General features: G+C 43.6%; 1 protein-coding gene across 1 annotated transcript; it reads left to right on the top strand.

Moving 5' to 3' along the window:
- Positions 1–1841: 1841 nt before the first annotated feature.
- Positions 1842–4227, top strand: LOC133930053 (pentatricopeptide repeat-containing protein At4g21065-like). Its single transcript, XM_062376772.1, has one exon. The coding sequence runs from the start codon at positions 1877–1879 to the stop codon at positions 3839–3841; it is 1965 nt and encodes a 654-aa protein (XP_062232756.1). The 5' UTR covers positions 1842–1876; the 3' UTR covers positions 3842–4227.
- Positions 4228–22667: the final 18440 nt, after the last annotated feature.

The following is a 22667-nucleotide window of genomic DNA, read 5'->3' as shown; positions in this document are numbered from 1 at the left end:
GTATCGTCGTTGAGCCCATTAGGGGGGCGTGACCAGGGGGTGTGACGACCCTTAGACCCTTATTATTAGCCGCCGCCGCTCTCGTTAGGGCAGGTTTTGCTTAGATTATTCTGTCAAGAACAGTTTCGCCATTTCGTCGGTTTGTGAGACCCCAACTCGTGAGATTAATCATTCATCTGCAATTTGGTTGCATTCTTTCTTGTTCTTGCTTGTGTTCTTCGATTCGCAGGCAAGCACTTTAGCCTTCTTGGCGAGGTCAACCGTGCAACGCCGGTTGATAACCAGAGGAGACGTGGTGCTGCGATTGCGGGGTTTCGGATCGTGTTGTTCGGAAGCCGGATCGACTTGTGTCTCGTTTCCACCAAATCGAGAGTTACCAGAACCTTTCGGAAGATCGGGAACCCTTGTTCATATTACAAAGTACCAATAATCGGAGCCATATATTCAAATTTATATGTGATCATGGTTTTTTAAACTTCTTTATCTTACCAAGTGAGGTCATAGGAAGTATACCGGCACATTATTTCGCTTACTACTTACTTTTGACTAAGTTTAAGTGTTTAACAATGCCAAACCTGCTTTTTTTTTGCCAGCTGTAGTAAGGAGTATACTAGGTTGCAGCCTGTGCAAACTGCAATTTAATTGTCCGTTTATGAAGATATTTCGCCTTTGGTTATAATGCGACAAGGATAAATTCATCTCAATGCACAGAAGTGATATATTTTCTATAGCTTATCAATTTGCTTTATGATTCTACTTCTATACCTATGAAACCTCGGATTTTTTTTCTTTTTCATTTCAGATAATAAACTGCACTACACTCCATTATATGATTGCTCTACGGAGGTATCCCGAATTGAAGCTAATTTCATTTAACCCGTTAATTTATTGACAACTCTGTGATTGGGCATCTTTTATAAGGCATATGGGAGAACCTTAGATATTGTTTCTTGGATCAAGCTCATCTCTTTTATTTATTTTCTCCCTGTTTGAGTTTATTTTTATAGATCATATTTGATTCCATTTCTGTTCAGCTGTCTTAAATTTATGCTTTTGGGGTATTCTCCATATGCTTCTGTTCAGCTGTATTACTTTCAATGCTTTTAAAGTTTAACTAAATAGGATTTCCCCTTGGACAGTATATGATTTCATTTTTTTTCACTTAACATCATTTTTTATAGTTTGCTAATACTGCAGATTCTTACATACTTCTGAGATAATGGCCTTTATGTGCTTACCAACATGTTATTGTTCAGTTTTTTTATCACTGCAATGACCGAATACCAGCAATTGTAGCTATCTATGGTTTGAGTCGGTGCTGCTGTGATCTTTATTTTTCCTATTGTGTTAGCTCCTTTACACAAAAACACATCAAACAATGAATATCCCGCACCCAAACTTTTTTATATAGTTTCTTATGTTATAATACTGCTCCTATGATCATATGAAACAACAAATATCTACAGATTTCAAATTCATAGTAGGCCATCTGATATCTTCTTACCAATGCATATATGCCACTTTAAGCTTCATAAGTTTTTTATTTACCAATGCATATATGCCATAAGAGATAAGCAACAAGAGTTGAAAAGCCTTGCCAGTTGGAAGTTTGACTACTTTGATTAGAAGCCAGACAAAGTATTTTTCTTATCTATAACTTTTTTTTCCCTAAATACTGAATAATTTTTTTCCAATACCACAACACGCTTGCATCGTTGGCCATCAGACGTGCGCGGCAACGGCGCGCTACCACTCTAGTGTATGTAGTAAATCCCTAAAGGGCTTTTATAAAAGTGCAACCTCCTCTACAGCAGCTTCCACAGAAATCCAGAGCTAATAGGCCGTGAGCGCGTAGTACCCTTAAAAAAAAGAATCGATGGTTGTTATTGAAGGGGGAGCTGTTGGGTGGAGGAGAGTGCAGCGTTTGCTCGGCCAGACGATGCTCCCCTCCGTCCTCTCAAAATCAACAACCCCGGCGTCTCCAGCCCGCCTCCAACGCCTACTCCCCTCTTCGCTGCACACGACCACCCCTCTCCCGCCCGCCGCCATCGGAGCACCGTCTGCACCTCCAAGCGGCGCCCCCCATCTCTTCTCCACGCGGCCTTCGTGCGACTACTACGCCGCCACCCTCCGATCCTGCGTCGCTGCCCGAGCCGTCCGGCCCGGCCGGCAGCTCCACGCCAGGCTCATCGTGTCCGGCCTCAGCCTCGACGCGGCCCTATCCACCAGGCTCGTGGACCTCTACGCGTCCTGCGGCCATGTGTCACACGCGCGCAGCCTGTTCGACGGAATGCCCAAGGAGAACGTGTTCCTGTGGAACGTGCTCATCCGGGCGTACGCGCGAGAGGGGCCCCGCGAGGCGGCCCTCCAGCTGTACCGCGCGATGCTGGCCCACGGCGGCGTGGAGCCGGACAACTTCACGTACCCGCCGGTGCTCAAGGCGTGCGCCGCGCTCCTGGACCTGGGCACCGGGCGGGAGGTGCACCAGCGCGTCGCGCGCACGCGGTGGGCGGCGGACGTGTTCGTGCGCGCGGGGCTCGTCGACATGTACGCCAAGTGCGGGTGTGTTGACGAGGCTCGGGCCGTGTTCGATGGGACCGCGGTGAGAGACGCTGTGGTGTGGAACTCAATGATCACCGCGTGTGGGCAGAACGGGCGACCCATGGAGGCGCTCTCTCTGTGCCGTGACATGGCAGCTGAAGGTGTTGGGCCGACGATCGCTACGCTGGTGAGCGCGGTTTCAGCTGCAGCTGATGCGGCTGCCCTGCCTAGAGGGAGGGAGCTGCATGGGTATGGCTGGAGGAGAGGGTTCGGGTTACATGACAAGCTGAAAACGTCCCTTCTTGACATGTATGCCAAGAGCGGTTTGGTTAGGATGGCTCGTGTTCTCTTTGAGCAACTCATGCATAGGGAACTTGTTTCTTGGAATGCCATGATCTGCGGATACGGGATGCATGGCCACGCCGACAAAGCGCTTGGACTGCTTAGCAAAATGAGGAGTGAGGCTGAAGTGATGCCTGATAATATCACTTTTGTTGGGGTCCTATCTGCTTGTAACCATGGAGGGATGGTAGAAGAAGCAAAAGAATTCTTCGATTTGATGGTGAATGTGTATTCCATTAAGCCAACAGTGCAGCATTACACTTGCCTTGTAGATGTTCTTGGTCACTCTGGTAGGTTCAAAGAAGCTTATGATCTTATTAAAGGGATGTCAGTAGAACCAGATTCAGGGATATGGGGTGCACTGCTTAATGGTTGTAAGATCCACAAAAATGTTGAACTAGGTGAATTAGCCTTGCAGAAGTTGATTGAGATGGAGCCTGAAGATGCTGGTAATTATGTGCTTCTATCAAATATCTATGCTCAGTCTGGGAAATGGGAAGAAGCTGCAACGGTGAGGAAGCTGATGACCAATAGAGGCCTGAAAAAGATTACTGCTTGCAGCTGGATCGAATTGAAAGGGAAATCTCATGGGTTTCTTGTTGGGGATGCTTCTCATCCTAGATCGGGTGAAATATATGCAGAGTTGGAGAGATTGGAAGGTCTGATGAGTCAAGCGGGCTATGTGCCTGACACCAGGCCAGTTTTCCACAATGTGGAAGATGATGAAAAGAGGAACATGGTAAGGAGTCACAGTGAGAGGCTGGCCATTGCATTTGGGCTCATTAGTACACCTCCTGGGACAAAGCTTCTCGTGACAAAAAATCTTCGTGTTTGTGAGGACTGTCATGTTGTCATCAAGTTGATTTCACAGATTGTGCAGCGTGAAATCATCATAAGAGATGTTAACCGCTACCATCATTTTGTAAATGGTGAATGCTCCTGCAAAGATCATTGGTAACTTATGTCTAAGACTTCATTGATCTCGTAGGATCTTCTAGCCTAATGAACATGAACATCTAATTTCATAAGTAAATCATCATTGGCCAGATTAGGAGGTGCCTCTTAGGCCGCTGATGACCCTGTGCCTGCGTGATGCAGGCGCATTGATGGAGAAGGTCGATGTAGTTGTGATGTCGGTGTAGGCTCATGGATTCTGATCACGCACGCGCGTTGATGGCGAAGGTCGATGTAGTTGTGATGTCGGTGTAGACTTATGGATTCCGAGCTCCTCTTGGCACTGGCATCGTAGAGGTTCTGTAATGGAGGTTGTCGATCTTTAAGTCATTGTCCAAGCTCTCATAGATCGGTAGGATTAGGGTGTAGTGCTTATCGCTTTCACTCTTGTGAGTTAGTAGGTGACTCTATCTTATATCTCAGGGTGGCTTGAGACCAAGTCAAAATGTTGGTTAACGCCAACCGATCATAGGCGTGGTGTGGGTCAAGCTCCTAAAATCTCAATCAAAGTTGTTAGCCAAGATCACTTTTCTAATATTCTCCTACTTGATTGGAAGGCTAATAACATAAGCTCTACTCTCAATAGAACAGTACACTAAGATACTGCGTTGCAGTAGTTAATAAGACACCACTGAAACCTCAGCATATATAGTGTACTACTCCATCTCGATTGGATAGTCACTTACACTTACTTAGGAGATGGCTTATATATTTATGGTTCTTTATGCAGTTTATTTTTCATTTCTCATCATGTGCAAAATGAAAGGGTGAAAACAAACTTCGTAGTTTTGATAATCAAATTTTGAGATTTTAATTTGTCCTAAAATCTTATGTCGAAACTAATTTTGAGATAAACCTTTAGCAGAGAATCATTAATCTAAACATGAAACCTAATACTTATATGTTGAATATAATACTTAACTCTTATAGGCTGAATATCAATAATTTGATTATGGACTATGTCTTTCATAATATCATGTGTTTGGTAGCACACTTGCACACTTGACAAGTTGTTACTCGAAGCAAAATCGCACTCTAATATAATAAATTCTGGGATAGAATCTTAAGTCAAGAATTTTTTTTCTTATTCTTATACCACAACAGTCTAATGTGGATTTCTTATTATCCAATAGCTTTATAATGTGCTACAAGTCAGCTTGTATCATTAATGGTACCTTAAAAAAATTGGTTAGATCATTCCGCAATATGGCTCCTACTGCAAGGGTGAAGATTTAATTTGATGCGGATTTCTTAATGTCAAACACCTTGCACAAGCGTCTAAATAACATATATCTTTGTGAGATTTTTAATATGTGAGCATGTAACCATTAGCACCCTGCGTATAACGCAGAGCTGTCTTTAGTAGTTTTCCAGTGGTTCAATCCTAGATCAATATCTGCCAAGTTTTTCGGTTACCAACATTAATGAGGACGCATATAAACTTAAGTATTCATAATATTCATGACAGCGGTATCGTAAAAAAAAACTTTTATCGTCCTCAATAATCAGACTAAACTCCTTTAATATTGGACATATCTTGATGAATCTTAATAGTCAAAACATGAGAGGCAACACCAAGACAATCTTAATACACAGAAGTGAAAAGAAATATTTGAGTCTTAAACATTAATATCTCTATTGCTGATAGTCAACAAGATATCATCTATATAAATAGCTAATTTACTCCCATTGATCTTAATGTAGTCTTAATGTTAAAACTTAATGTATCTTTATGTGAGACTCACATTATCCATAAACTCTAGAATTAACTGGAGGACAAACTTTTTGGAGACAAAGGATTGCTAATCTCTCGGACTTTCGGTATTAGAATATAAGCCTGATTGTCCTCAAGTATAGTTTTCCCTACCTCATAGCTCTCACTAGAATCCACATTTCTACAAACTCAGTGATATGACTATAATACTTCCATAAGGTATGCATAAGTAATAAATTTATTCATGGGGTATGTCTCACATAATGAAGTATTTTCTTTCTTAATGAGGCGTTCTATTTTCCCTCTTGAAATGTGGCATAATCATCAATGCCACAATTTCGATGAACTCTAAGTGAAGCCAATAGAGTTGGCAACATGCTTAATATTCCTTAAATAATTTATAAGAGTGTAACGTTAAGAGAAAAAACTTCTTATAATGGCGACATAAAATACATTATTATGATAGAGGGTTAAAGCATAATTTAGTACCGATATAAAACTTCCAACAGCAGCAACATTGTGACAGTCCAAAATCCATAAGCATATAATTGAACATTCATGAGCATCATTAGCATCATAATTGAAATGTTGAGCAAGCAATTAGTTCAATCAAACATTAAATATAAATTGTTGGAACAAATTTTAAATGGTGTGTTGTGAAGCAACCCACAAAATCACCATACAATATAGGGTTGGAAAAGGGGTGGGGATATTTTTGGTCGGCTACTATTCACACCCATCCCTTTCTCTCATTTTCTCTTCTTTGTCTCTCTCGGCAGCCGTTTTCTTTGACCATGGAGGCTGGCCAGCCACTGCCATGTCACCAAAAAACTGGGTCATGGCACCATGCTCCTTCCCGAGGCGTCGGGTGTCGCCCTTATCTCCTCCCCTCGGCCTCCCTCTCTACTCACTCTCCTCTCTCTCTCGCTCGGCTGAGCCAACATAGCAGAGTGCCACAACACACGTCGCCGCCAAATCTGTCGTGCCACCGATGAACTCCCTCGAGCTCAAGCCATGCAAAACAAGGAAGAAGGTCTCCAAAGCATCCCGGCCGTTGCCCCCCCCCCCCGAGACACCACTCTTCCCCAGCTGGATTTCCCGTGCCCGTGTCGTCTTCCTCGACTACGGCACCTTTCCTCTGCCTCTCACCGCCGAGCAGCCGAGCCGCTGCTTCTCTGGTCCACCCAAGCCTGCGGTGAGCTTCCCCGTCCTCTCACCTACTTTTTGTGTGTGCTATTTTTCTCTTAGCTCATCGTCGGTGTGGCTATCGACGGTGGTCGAGCTACCGTCGCCTCCCTACACACGCCACCGACCGAGCCGCCATCGGACCCATCAACATCTAGCCGCGCTGTTGTGTTCGTCGTCCCACGTGGAAGTTGTATGCGCCCTCGATCGGGCCGCTTGGGTTGCCGTTCGCCACATACAAGCTGGGACTGAGCCGCTGTCATGTCACTACCGCCATGTGCCATTGTCGTCGATGACATGGGCCCCAGTCGAGTCTGCGAGCATCCATTGGTGGCGCTACTACCCTCCCCGGCCACCGGTGTTGCGCCGCTCACCACCGGCAGACCCCGCCAGCGCTGCCCTCCATAGCTAGCCATTGGTGCGGGTCGGTTTTTACCCAAGTCAAATAAGATGGGCCCACGTTTCATCTCTGTGGCTAGAAATAGCCTAGTGCAAAAAGGTTTCCAAGCCAAAAAAAAAATCAGTTATTTAGAAAATGGTGAAATCAATTTATTGCTCAATGGTTAATCAGCTGAAATTGGTAACATTCATATGAAAATGAATATAGCTCCAAAAATAGTAAAACCAATTTTGTTAGATTCATATGATCATAATATACATGATAAAAATACTAGGGACCATGAAATATGTATTGTAATTTCTATGACTAATGAAATATGTTTAAAGCTTCGTTAATTCATAAATAAATATTGGTAACTCCAACATTGCTGAAATCAATTTTGTAAATCTTATTAATTGATTCCCTGGTCATTAAAAATAATCACCCCCATGTTAAGTATAAATTAATTTTCTAATTAGGTATAAGCTTTGTGTTAAGCTTAATTAATCCAGGAAATGATTAAATGCTTAACATTAATCCAAGTTAGGAAATCTTTGAGGCCTAAAACTCATGACCTAAAAACATTGCATCTCCACTGTCACTATGCACTCTGAAGCATCTTCTATTGCACGTCATTCATGCTCATCATTGCATGCGTTCTTTTAGTGAATGAAGAACCGAAGCGTGACACGGGTGTGATCGAGGGCGACAACGAGGCACACCACTTCTGCGAGTTCTGTGTAGGCAGTATCAGGCAGACCTCGAAGCAGCAAGGCAAGCATCTAAGCATATTGCACCCTTTCAGTTGAATTGAATGGAGTCTAAATTGATAAGTTATGCTTTATATAAGTTTGCATGTTTAGCGAGTCGATGTTAGGTTGATATGGGTAGAATCTATATCGATGCATTGTCTCTACCTTGACTTATTGATGAATCCATATCCTTCTAGCCTAGATAACAGTGTCGATGTCTTACTTAAGAGTTGTTCGATATGCTTAGCAATGCTTAGATAATCAGTAGAAGTTGAGCAACAGTGCAACCGTTGTTCGCGAGCCTAGTGCTTACTTATTGTTCACAAGTACTATAGTTGTGATGTTGGTTGGATGAGTGGTGAGAATGAGGCGAGATGTTGGTGCTATTAGGGGTATTTTCTACCCCGGAGGAGCTTCTCGGGTAGTTCGGGAAAGTAGCCCAGATACTATAAACCACCCTGCATCGGTTAAGCACCAAATGTCGGCCACCGTTGGCTTAAGCACTTTTCATACTTACCATATGCTAATATAATGGTAAGGTAAGCCGATTATCATATGCCATGCTGAAACTTGCCATGCGTCCCTATGGCATGTAACAGAAAATTAATGACGAGATGCAAGGTGTCAGGGAATTGGAGCATGGCCGGGACTTGCTCACAGTAGTCTCGGTGCCATAGGGGCATCTGGAAGTGGGTAGGTTTAGGTATGAGAAAGGTTGTCTCGGGGGGCCAAGAGGATAGACCCGAGTCATGTGGGTAAAGTTGTACCCCTGCAGGGCGTAAGAATAATTCGAATTGCCACGCTCTCGGTCATGAGCATGTCTTTTGTCCATACATACCATCGTAGAGTTGCGTTGTGGGTTGATGGGTGGTATGTGGTTGAGATGGCTATGTTTACAAATATGTAAATTGTTGTTCCAGTTACATATATGTTCATGTTTATGTTGAGGTTTACACGTTGGAAAAGTATATTTGGTTAAGTATAGATGCTCACATATATGTGTCTAGGTTGCGGACGCATGTTCTTTTACTTAATCTTGTGATCTTTTCCTTGCTAGCGGCTCAATGCATAATCCTTGGAGTCAGGTTATCTATATGTACCCTATATGGATTAAGTCTTGTGAGTATCTTCGTACTCACGCTGCTCTTTCAAGTTCCACAGGTGAGGATGACTTGGTCTTTGGCTACTTCACGCCCACCGATGTTGGTGGCGGGAATGAAGGAGTGACGGTGTTTGGTGGTGCCTCAGGGCAAATAGCTCCACTCTTCTTTTGTTGTCAACAGGTTTTGTTTCCGCTGTGTAGTTTCTTTAATCTTCTGTTGGAAACTATTAAAATGATGATCCTCTAAAGGCTTGTAATATGATGTTAATTACTTGCTCTTTCTTAAGCTTGTTGTGATGTTATATGTTGGTAAGATATGCGTTCTGATCTTAGACACAAAACACGTGTCGGGGATACTGGGATGATATTCTGGTTAATTACTATAGTTGTGATTATGTAAATGATCGGCTTAATGATTAATTAGAATATTATTTGGACGGTTCCTCATAGCTTAGTATCAGAACTTGGTTTAAGTAAGTAGCCTAAAATACTTAAGGCGTTGTTTAGTAAGTGTGTCAACATCACTAAGCAACCCACTAAAGTTTCTTTAGTGCCCCTAAGTATAATGTGTTGTTGTTTGTGGTATTTAAAGTGTTTGTTTCCGCATTGTGTTGTTCCATAGTATGATGTTGTGATTTATATTGCATTGACGAAAAAGGTAAGAAGGTAAGGAACGCATCCCGATGGCGATAAATATCAAGGGCTCAACCAGTGCGGGGTAGGGGCTTGATGTGTTCCATATGGTGATGGTACAGAAAATGTATACGTTTGCAATAACGTATGAAATCCACCATACGATGATAGATATAGTCATCTACCTATGTGGCGATTACATAGGATGTCCCATAAGGCGACGGTACGGGAAATGAATATGTTGGCAATAATGTATGAAATATCGCTTGTGCGGCAAGATGCACAAGCACCGTTTGCGCTACTTATTCTTTCTCACGCGAAGGGTGGTGATTGATAATTTTTGTATATATAACTACCTGTGATCTTGATGTTTGTTGCGGAGAGACACGTTCGAGAAAGAAAACGTGTAGATAGGATCGAGCATGCCGTTATTTCTCTATTGCTCATATGCACGCATTTTTCCCAAATATATGCTCTTATGGAATCCAAGCAAGTAATATCCGACATAGAATAATAGAATGAGTTGGAATTTGACCTTTTGCCTCCTTCATTTTATCATCACAACATGATGAGAACCTGCCACAGTCTTAGAGACCTTCCCGAGGGTTCCTATGAGAACAACCCTCCACCGCCTTCATCGTCGAGCATAGCAGATGTGCTTATGCAAATCGAACAAAACCGTCAGGTTCAGACAACGCTCCTCGAAGCTCTTGTGCGTAACATGACCCCTTAAGGAGGAGGTGGAGTCGGACGTTGGGACGACTTCTCAGATTTCTTTAGGACTCAGCCACCCACCTTCACGCGTGCTGAGGATCCTCTCAATGTAGACCATTGGCTTAGGACTATCGAGCAAAAGCTCACTCTCCTTAGATGTGAAGATCACGAAAAGGCTCTCTTTGCCACCCATCAACTTTAGGGTGCTGCTGGCACATGGTGGACCAACTATCTCACCATGCACGCTAGCAACCACCGGGTGTCTTGGGAAGAGTTCCGCTAGGCATTCCGTGATTATTATATTCCTAAGGGGATAATGAAAATCAAGAAGTAGGAGTTCCTGGATCTTCAACAGCGAGGTAGATCTGTTATGGAGTATGTGCAGGTGTTCAATCACCTTGCACAATATGCGCTGGACGAGGTCAACACCGATGAGCGGAAATAATACCACTTTGTGAACGGCCTCTCTTCCAAGATACAATATTGCTTGTCATCTCATGAGTTCACCGACTTCAATAAGTCAGTTAGCACCTCCCTCACTGTTGAGTTCAAGATGAAGGGCCATCAAAAGGAGAAGAAACGTAAGAGGCTTTTGTCGCCTTCCGTGGGCAGGACCTCCTAATATACGCGTTTGGAAAGTCAGCCCCCTCCATCTCACATGTCAGCTTCGGCTGCTCCACGACCAATGTGGATGGTGTGACATCCATCTTTCTCCACTCCGCAAGGACAACCTTCAAGACCTGTCGGTTCTCAAGTGAGTGTGACAAGTAGCATTGACAGCCCATGTTACAATTGTGGTTGTGTAGGTCACTATGTGTGGGATTGCCCCTTCCTGAAGCCAGGAGCCGTGGTGACTGCTTCAAGGTCATCACAGTCAGCTCAACCCCCTTCCCAAGCTTCCAAGACAGCGCATGTTCCCAAATGTGGCCGAGTGAACTACACCACCACCGAGGAAGCTCACGAAGATGCAAATGTATTGACGAGTATGTCACTCATGAATTCTTCCCCTACAATTGTGCTTTTCGATTCTGGTGCATCTCATTCATTCATCAAGGAGGGTTATGTTTTAAGTCACAAATCGTCACACAGACTCTACCCTCTTCATTCCGTATTGATGCGTCCAGTGCTAAGTTGCAAGCTAGTCAATTTGTTCCTCTGGCCAAGATTTACAATCTCTACAAATTTGATCCTGCTTGATACTAGAGGGGTAGATGTCATATTAGGAATGAATTGGTTAACCTAATATGGTGCTCATATTGATTGCGCCAAGAGGGTGGTTTCTCTCAATAATCCAAGTGGTGTGCGGATTTCTCTTCACCTTGGAGAGAGTGGTCCCCACTGATATGCCTTGACGAGTGTCACAACCACGGGTCTCCTAGATATATCTGTGGTCTATGAGTTTCCTAACGTCTTCCCAAAAGAACTGCCAGGAATACCACCCGATCGAGTAGTGGAGTTCTCTATTGAGCTTCTGCCTAGAATGGCCCCAATTTTGAAGAAGTCTTATAAGATGCCGCCAAATAAATTAGCAGAGCTGAAGAAGCAGATTCAAAAGTTGCTCTCAAAGGGTTTCATTTGTCCGAGCTCCTGACCTTGGCGATGCTCGACACTCTTTGTGAAGAAGAAAGATCAAACTCTTCGGATGTGTGTTGATTACCGTCTGTTGAATGAGCTCACCATCAAGAACAAGTATCTGATTCCTCGAATCAATATTCTATTTGATCAACTGACTGGTGCTCAGGTCTTCTCCAAGATTGACTTAAGACTAGGCTACCATCAAAAAAAGGTCTGACCGAAGGATATTCCAAAGATGGCTTTCTCTACCTGTTATGGACTTTACGAGTTTACCGTCATGTCCTTTGGCCTTATCAATGCACCAACATTCTTCATGTATTTGATGAACATGGTGTTCATGGAGGAACTAGATAAGTTTGTCATGGTTTTTATCGACGAAAAATCCTTATATACTCCGAGACTAAGGAAGAGCATTTAGAGCACATCCGTGTTGTTCTTGGATGACTTCGAGATCACCAACTCTATGCTAAGTTCAGCAAGTGCGAGTTCTGGCACAAGAAAGTCTCTTTTTTGGGTCATGTGCTGCCGAAGAATGGAGTTGTAGTTGACCCGAGCAAGGTGCAGGATGTGCTCAATTGGGTACAACCCAAGAATGTCACCAACATCTGGAGTTTTCTCGGACTTATGGGCTATTGCCGTTGGTTCATTGAGAATTTCTCTAAGATAGCCAAGTCCATGACTGAGCTATTGAAGCAAGGAAGCGTGTTCGAGTGGTCGATTGAATGTGAGTCAGCTTTCCAAATCTTGAAGAAACTACTCACAACCGTTCCCATTCTTGCTCAGCCTGAAGTGGATAAGGGTTTCGATATCTAATGCAATGCTTCCCGCATAGACCTTGGATGTGTCCTCATGCAAGAGGGTCGTGTGTTACTTATGCCTCATGTTAGTCGAAGCACCATGAGGAGAACTACACAACCCATGATTTGAAGCTCACGGTAGTTGTGCATGCCTTGAAAATTTGGCACAATTATCTGTTGGGCAATCTGTGCCGCATCTACACAGATCACAAAAGCCTCAAGTACATTTTCACTTAAGCCAACCTGAACATGAGACAGAGAAGATGGCTCGAGCTGATCAAGGATTATGATTTGAAAGTGCATTATCATCCCGACAAGGCGAATGTTGTTACCAATGCACTGAGTCAGAAGGCTCCTTGCAATTGTCTTATGGTCAAGCCCGGGAATGCCACACTTTGTGATGATTTCTGAAGACTTGAACTCAAAATAGTCTTGGAGGGATTTCTGGCAAACTTAGAGATAAAATCCACCCTCCTGGGTCAAATCAAGGCAGCTCAAAAGGATGACAAGGGCATGGCCTGAATCCGAGACAAATTGAAGGAAGGCGAGGCCACATATTTCTCTGAAGATGGTCAGGGTGTTCTGTGGTTTGGGAACTAGCAAGTGGTTCCGAAAGTTGTGACGTTGAGGAAGAAAATTCTAGATGAGGCCTATGATTCATTGCTGTCCATTCATCCGGGAAGTACCAAGATGTACCAAGACCTTAAACCCAGATGTTGGTGGACTCGTATGAAGTGAAAGATCGCTCGATATGTTGCTGAGTGTGATATCTGCAGAAGGATGAAGGTCGAGCATCTCAAGCCGACCGGTACGCTCCAGCCTTTGCCTATTCCCTCCTGGAAGTGGGAGGAGATCGGTATGAACTTTATTACTGGATTGCCGAGGACTTCTAATGGCTATGACTCGATTTGGGTCATCGTGGACTGATTGATAAAGTCTGCTCATTTCCTTCCTGTCAAGACCACACACTCGGTCAAACAGTATGTGGAGTTGTACCTCACTTGGATTGTTTGCCTTCATGAGATCCCGAAGAAGATTATCTCTGATCAAGATACTCAGTTCACTTCCCATTTCTGGTGGAGCCTTCATGAAGCTATGGAAACTGAGCTGTTCCATGGCACCGCATACCATCCTCAAACCGATGTTCAAACTGAAAGGATGAATCAGATTTTGGAAGACATGTTGCGAGCTTGTGCTCTCACCTATGGAAAGAAGTGAGAAATTTGCTTGTTGTTTGCGGAATTCTCTTACAACAACAGTTATCAGTCAAGCATTAGAATGTCGCCGTTTGAAGCTCTCTATGGCTGATGGTGCCGGATACCGTTGAATTGGTCCAAATCTAGCGAAAAGGCTTTTCTAGGCCCAGATTTGGTCCAAGAGACAGAAGAGCATGTTCTGACTATTCGGAAGTGTCTCCTCATGGCCCAGTCCCGCTAAAAGAGCTATGCAGACTACCACTGCCGAAAGCTTCTATTCACCATTGGAGATTTTGTATATCTCAAAGTATCTCCACTCAAAGGAGTTTGACGCTTTCAAGTCAGAGGGAAGCTAGCACCTCGCTATGTTGAGCCTTTCCAAATTGTTGTTCAATGTGGAGAGATGGCCTATCGGTTGGACTTACCTCCATCCCTCTCCACTGTGCATAATGTATTCCACATCTCACAGTTCAAGAAGTGCCTTTGAGTTCCAAACCAAAGTCGCTGAAATTGTAAATTGAGACTTGCAACTGATCTGACCTACCGTGAGCGACCAATTCGTATTTTGGACGAAGCGGAGCGTAAGATGCGATGGCATTCCATTAAGTTTATCAAGGTTCAATGGAGTAATCACTCCGAAGATGAAGCCACATGGGAACGTGAAGACCAGCTTCGCGTTGATTTTCTCGAACTCTTCTCCAATATGTAAATGATTCTATAATCATATAGACGTCATGAAATGCCTTGCCTATCATTTAGATGCGTTCACTTTTGGGTAAAATGAAAGTTCTATCATTGCACCCACCCCACCCTTGTTTTAGTAGGAATCTTGTATTCCTATTTTTCTTATATATGTACACAATCACCATCAAGTCCCCAAGGAGGCCACCCTCACCTTGTCTCTCATGAATATGAGTAGAAGTAATAACTTTGTCATATCAGTGAACTAAGGTGAGAAAGAATGATGACACCATCATCACTTACACAACACCCACTTGTCATCTTGTAGAATCATTGTTCTAGGATTTTCTTGTCTAGGTGAATATAGCCCTCAGAAACCTGGGAGTTTTCCCAAGGCTCCTAGTTCCCCACACTCTACATGAATCTCAGGACGAGATTTTTTTTAAGGGGGGAATTTTGTGATAGCCCAAAGTCTGTAAGCACATAATTGAGCATTCATGAGCATCATTAGCATCATAATTGAAATGATGAGCAAGCAATCAGTTCAATCAAACACTAAACAAAAATTGTTGGAATTAATTTTAAATGGTGCGTTGTGAAGCAACCCACGAAATCACCATACAACATAGGGATGAAAAAGGGGTGGGGATATTTTTGGTCGGTTACTATTCGTGCCCATCCCTCTCTCCCGCTCTCTTTGCTCTCTCTCTCGGCCGCTGTCGGAGGGTGAACTCCTATCGCAGGGATCCTGAGGGATCCCCTTTTTGAGATTCAGCCGGGGGGATGATTCTGAATATGTTTGCGGGAGAAATAAATATGTGTAAATGTGATGGAAGGTGGGGTGGAACGATCTAATGCAGAACGCAGTAAATGCAGTGGAGGGATTTTTAGACAGGTTCGGGCCGTTTCTAGTCGCGTAGCTTCGTAATAATTCTGCAAAGCTTCCGCATAATTTCCTTCGGATTGAGCCAACATCCGACTAGTGACATATTGGAGGAAGGGAGATTATTGGAGCACTGAGCGTAATACCCTACTCCTGTGTGGATGCTATAAATGCCCTGAGAATGTCTCTCAGGAATGTGCTGGTTACAAGAATGTTTGTCTATCCTAGAGTTTCGGGCTCCTTGTTCTTCGGTGGTCTCAGCTTCTATGCTTGTACGAAGATGCTCTTCAGTCTCTGAGCAAGTGTCTATGAGTTCTCTAAAAGTTCAAGAGTTCTTCAGTTGTCTTTGTCCGTGCCCGCCGGCTTCCTTAAATACCCGCCGGTGGTAGCATGCCCCGAAAGGGAGGGCACGAGGTCCAAGGCGCCATAAATGGAAAGGCAATCATCATGGGCTCGCCAGCGCGAAGTGACGGGGGTTGAAAATGCGCCCCCACCCTGTTTTCGGTCGTCATGATGGCGCTGGCAACGGGCGCCGTGGAGAGGGCCCACCGGCCAGCCACCGAGCGGCCCGGCGTGCCCGTTCGGTCTTGTACACCTGCCACAGCAGGGCGGCAGGCGGTGCGCCTCGGGCCTTGCGATGTTATCCCGAGGCGCGTCGGATGACGCGGGATGGGACCCGTGCATTAAATGTCCCCACGCCCTTCTGCCAAAATGTGGCAGGGACTGACACCGAGTGTGGCAGGAGCAGTTGGAGGTGACAGGCCACACACCCTCTTAAATGCGGCATCGGGCCTTTCACTGGCTGACACCTCATAGATGGACCTCTGTGGGGGCCACCGACGAAGGACTTCTTGGGCCGTCGGGGAACCGAGTGCTCGGGGGTCACTGTTCACCTCCCCGAGCACTCTCTCCCGGAAACGCCCTCTCTTGGTCCTCGGGGAACCGAGTACTCGGGGGCCACTGTTCACAGCTCCGAGCACTCTCTCCTGGAACTACCTTCCTTGGGTCCTCGGGGTACTCGGGTGCTCGGGGGCCACTGTTCGCAGCCCCGAGCACACCCTTCCCGGTACTCGGCTTCTCTGGTCATCAGGGGACTGGGGTGCTCGGGGGCCACTGTTCATGACCCCGAGCACTATCTTCCCGGTACTCGGCTTCTCTGGTCGTCGAGGGACTGGGGTGCTCGGGGGCCACTATTCATGACCTCGAGCACTATCTTCCCGGTCACTTGATCTTCGCAGATCATCGGGGAACCCGGGTACTCGGGGACCACTGTTCATGACCCCGAGCGCCCTCTCCCGGGACTTAGTCTTTTCATACCTCGCAGAGATGAACCCCGTGGGAAGGCGCCACGTGGCAGAATGCTGGCCTGGCCTCGGGATTCGGGGACCCCTGGTTCCTGATTCACCGACAGCCGCCGTTTTCTTTAACAGTGGAGGCCGGCCAGCCACTACCACGTCGCCAGAAAACTGGGTCACGACACCGTGCTCTTTCTTGAGGCACCGGGCGTCGCCCTTATCTCCTCCCCTTGGCCTCCATCTCTACTCACTCTCCTCTCTCTCTCGCTCGACCGAGCCAACAAAGTAGAGCGCCACAATGCACGCCACCACCAAATCTGCCATGCCACCGACGAACTCCCTTGAGCCCGAGCCATGTGAAGCAAGGAAGATGGCCTCCGAAGCACCACGGCTGTTTCCCCTCCGAGACCTCACTCTTCCCCAGCCGAATTTAGTATGCCCGTGCTGTCTTCCTCGGTGCCGGTGCCTTCCCTCCGCCTCTCATCACCGAGTAGGCGAGCCGCTGCTTCTCCCGTGTACCCAAGCCCACGGTGAGCTTCCCCATGCTCTCCTCTACTTTTTGCATGAACTATTTTTCTCTTAGCTCAGAACCGGCACGGTTGTCAACGGTGGTTGAGTCGCCGCTGCCTCCCTGCACACGCCGCCAGTCGAGCTGTCGTTGGGCCAATCAACATCTAGTCACGCTGTTGTGTTTGCCGTCCCACGTGAAAGCTGTAGGCGCCCTTGGCCGGGCCATTTGGGTGTCGTTCGCCGCCGACACGATCGGACCGAGCCGTTGTCATCTCATTGTTGCCATGCGCCATTGTTGCTGCTCTTCGGCCGTCGACGTCGACGACCTGTGCCCCAGTCGAGTCCGCGCGCATCCGCTGGTGACGCTGCTACCCTCCTCGGTCGCCGATGTTGCGCCGCTCGCCGCCGGCAGACCCCGCTAACGCCGCCAGCCATAGCCGGCCGTTGGCGCGGGTCGTTTTTGACCTAAGTCAAATAAGCTGAGCCCACGTTTTATATCTATGGCTAGAAACGGACTGGTGTAAAAAGGTTTCCAGGCTAAATTTTTTCCAGTTATTTAGAAAATGGTGTAATCAATTTATTTCTCAATAACTAATTGGCTAAAATTGGTAAAAATCATATGAAAATCAATATAGATCCAAAAATAGTGAAACTAGTTTTGTTAGATTCATATGATTATAATTTACATGATAAAAATACTAGAGGCTATGAAATAAGTATTGGAATTTCTATGACTAATGAAATATGTTTAAAGCTTCGTTAATTCATCAATAAATATTGGTAACTCCAACATTGCTGAAATCAATTTTGTAAATCTTATTAATTGATTCCTTGGTCATTAAAAATAATCACCCTCAAATTAAGTATAAATTAATTTTCTAATTAGGTCTAAGCTTTGTGTTAAGCTTAATTAATCCAGGAAATGATTAAATGCTTAACATTAATCCAAGTTAGGAAATCTTTGAGGCCTAAAACTCATGACCTAAAAACATTGCATCTCCACTGTCGCTATGCACTGTGAAGCATCTTCTATTGCACGTCATTCATGCTCATCATTGCATGCGTTCTTTTAGTGAATGAAGAACCGAAGCGTGACACGGGTGTGATCGAGGGCGACAACGAGGCACACCACTTCTGCGAGTTCTGTGTAGGCAGTATCAGGCAGACCTCGAAGCAGCAAGGCAGCCATCTAAGCATATTGCACCCTTTCAGTTGAATTGAATGGAGTCTAAATTGATAAGTTATGCTTTATGTTTATTTACATGTTTAGCGAGTTGATGTCGGGTTGATATGGGTAGAACCTATGTTGATGCATTATCTCTACCTTGACTTATTGATGAATCCATATCCTTGTAGCTTGGATAACAGTGTCGACGTCTTACTTAAGAGTCATTAGATATGCTTAGCAATGCTTAGGTAATCAGTAGAAGTCGAGCGACAGTGCAACCGTTGTTCGCGAGCTTAGGGCTTACTTATTGTTCACAAGTACTATGTTTGTGATGTTGGCTAGATGAGTGGTGAGAATGAGGCAAGATGTGAGTGGTGTTAGGGGTATTTTCTGTCCCGGAGGAGTTCCTTAGGGTAGTTTAGGAAAGGAGTCTGGATACCGCAGACAACCTTGCATCGGTTAAGCACCCACTGCTGGTCACCGTTGGCTTAAGCACTTTCTGTACTTATCACATACTGATCTAATGGTAAGGTAAGCCGATTATCATATGTCATGCTAACACTTGTTGTGTGTCTCTATGACGTGTAAGAGAAAAAGAATTAGGAGAAATAAGGTGTCAGGGAGTCGGAGCATGGTCGGGACTTGCTCGTGGTAATCCTAGTGTCATAGGGGCATATGCAAGTGAGTAGTTTCAGGTATGAGAAAGGTTGTCTCGGGGGAAAAGATGATGGACCCGAGTCGTGTGGGTAAAGTTATACCCCTATACAGGGTGTAAGAATAATTCGAATTATCGCGCTCTCGGTCATGAGCATGTATTCTGTCCATGCGCACCATCGTAGAGTTCCATTGTGGGTTGATGGGTGTTATATGGTTGAGATGGCTATGTTTACATATGTGTTAATTGTTGTTCCAGTTACACATATGTTCATGTTTATATTGAGGTTTACAGGTTGGAAAGGTATATTTGGTTAAGTATAAATGCTCACATATATATGTCTAGGTTGCAGATGCATGTTATTTTACTTAACATTGTGGTTTTTTCCTTGCTAGTGGATCAATGTATAATCCTTGGAGTCGGGTTATCTATATGTACCATATAAGAATTAAGTCTTGCGAGTACCTTTGTAATCACGCTGCTCTTTTAGATTCTGCATATGAGGATGAGTTGGTCTTTGGCTACTTCACGCCCGCCGATGTTGGTGGCAGAAATGAATAGTGCAAACTACTGGAGTGATGGTGTTTTGGGTGATACGTCAGGGCAAATGACTCCACCCTTCTTTTATTGTCAATAGGTTTTATTTCCGCTACATAGTTTCCCTAATCTTCTGTTGGAAACTGTTGAAATGATGATTCTCTAAAGGCTTGTAATATAATGTTAATTACTTGCTTTTTCTTAAGCTTGTTGTGATGCTATATGTTAGTAAGGCATGTGTTCCAATCTTGGGTATAAAACACGTACCGGGACTATCGGGATGATATTCTGGTTAATTATTGTTGTCGTAATTATGTAAATGATCAGTTTAATGATTAATCAGAATATTGTTTGGACAGTTCTTCACAAACATCAGCGTCCTATCCATTCTCTAAGACTTCGCTTTAAAGCATTTTATATTTCTGAGGTAATGTTAACAGCATAAATGTAGTCTTTTATCTTACTATATCGCTAACTTTCCTTATAAATACACTAATTTAGTGCACAATCATATTTCACTTCTCATTCTTCGTTATTGTCGTATAAAAGAATGGCGTAATAAAGTGAATTAGAAAGGCTCCAATAATTCTTTATGTCCAAGCTCATTATTCTTTGGACACTCTTATGATCAGTGTACTGTCAAGAACTTTTCTTCATTGCCAAATAATCATAATTAAACAGAGGATTGCTCCCCTAATCCGAAATTTTATGATCATAAAGGACATTTGCTTGACTTACTTCCACTAATCTTTAGCAAACTACAATTTTATTAAATTTACATCAATGCCTTAATCTTTAATGGCTTCTCTAAAGGGAGCTAATCATTATCATTATTATTATGTGCGTAATCAATATACATAATCTCAAGAATAATATACTAATAAATTACTCTATTCCTTATTAGGGTATTAGAAACAACCGAAGAAATTATGGCTAAAATTATAATAAGGACACATTACTGATCATTACTTTAATATCCATAAAAGCTGTGAATAATTATTTGTCATGAAATTAATCCTACGCTAGTCAGATTAATAACATGCTGATGACAAACTTCAATAATTCCAATTCGCTTCACCGTTAGGTACAAACGAAGAGCTTAACTTGAGAAAAGAATCAGCAGTACAACTTTGCATCACATTTTGGTAGAAAACAATGAATAACTGGATTCACTAATGGTAATGACAACACAAACAACATTGGTCAGTATGTAACCAAGAGCCATAAAACATAATCCTTAAATCAACATGAAATCTTTAACCAAAACTTCTCGTTGGTTCCATACATGAAATCTTTAACCAAAACTTCTCGTTGGTTCCATTTTGATTAGAGAAGCTATGGGAATAACACATAACTACAATCAAGATTGGTCAGAATGTAATCGTGTACCACGACATAATCCCCAAACATCATCAAATCTCTAATTAAAACTTCTCGTTGGTTCCATCTTAATCAGCGACAACTTAATTCTTGGGAAATAAATGACTAGCATCGACATTGGTCAGATAATAACATGTGCCATGAAATAATCCTAAGAACAACATTACATAATCAATAACTTAATTAAAGTGACTTAATTATTATATAATCATGATCATAGATGCTTGAGACAAAATGACTCAGTAACTTAATTAATCTAAGAAATAATTAAATGACACATGGCCATAAACAACGTTGGTCGTATACATCCATAAACCATAAATTTAATCATAATCATAAAACACATTAAATCTCAAAGAAATAATATTAATTAGAGATATGCTTAATCATGTGACCAAAATGGATGAGTATTGTATATCACTTAATTGCGGAAGTGTAAATAGTAAGCAAAATATCATAATCTAGGGTAACATTAAAACATAAGAAAATTCTGGATAACATAAAATAAATTAATTAAATATCTTAGAAGAATCATAATAATTGATCTCATCTTAGCCTATTCTCGAAATGCACTTGAACATTTTTTTGGCCCAGCTGAGAAATATCCAAAAGCTAACCTAAATCTTATGCCCAAAATTAGCCCATTAAATATTTTATTAGTGGGTAATAAATTCTGACAATTCATGATCAACCTAAATCCTATGCCCAAAATTAGCCCATTAAATATTTTATTAGTAGGTAATAAATTCTGACAATTCATGATTATAAATAGCTTTGGTTGGAATGCAACCATGAAAAGTCAACATTAAGTATATTTTAATGTCCAAAACTTGGTTTTAGTCTCAAATCAAAAAATTTCGTTGGTTCCATTTTACTTTGAGACAAACTTAATCATAAGAGGCCAGAAATTATCACTTAAAATCAATAACTGAATTTGTGCATTTCTAAACTTTACTCAAAATTACATAAGTCAAAACATCATTATTTGGACAATAAACATTAATTAACAGTGCATAAAGCATAATTAATAAGTAAAACATCACGTGAATAGAACTGAAAATCACATAACTTAAAAGAATAGCCTAAAATCCCGCCTTTCGGCCCAAAAACGTGCGTGGGGCCACTTCATTTGCTACTTCGGCCGAGAGTGTAGCTCGGGCGGCCCAGTAGTGCAGGTGTAGCCCAACAGGGCAACATCGGGCACCCGATGCATCTCAGCCGCCCTCTCCGCCGATTTCGTCGGAACAAAATCGGCTTGCTCGCCCAATGCCCAAATCCTAGACCATTCCTCCCCTTCCTCTCTGTCTTCTTCGCGCGAATTAGAGAGCGACGACCCGTAAGAAACTCTGGCGATGGAAAGCTGCCGACCAAAGGAAAAGAGAGAGCAGGATGGGGGTTGAGTGAGAAAATAGGAAGATAGAGGCACAGTGGTGCTACCCTTGGTTGGCTCGCCAGCGCACGCGCACGCAGGTGTGCGGGGGCGGCTCCATCAAGCTGACTTAAGGCGGCACCCATGGGAAGGCGACATGCACATGACAAAAGGAGCGACAGAAATGCACAATTGAGGAGATCCACACGCGTGTTTGAGATGCCGAGGAGCAAGATGACTTCGGTGAGCTCCACGACTACCACGTCAGCGTAATCAAGGTACATAAATATCAAGCCACACCTCAA

Source organism: Phragmites australis, chromosome 10 (genome assembly GCF_958298935.1).
Source record: "Phragmites australis chromosome 10, lpPhrAust1.1, whole genome shotgun sequence".
Taxonomy (NCBI): domain Eukaryota; kingdom Viridiplantae; phylum Streptophyta; class Magnoliopsida; order Poales; family Poaceae; genus Phragmites; species Phragmites australis.
Note: the sequence above shows the minus strand (reverse complement) of the source record. Positions and strands in the feature narration are given on the sequence as shown.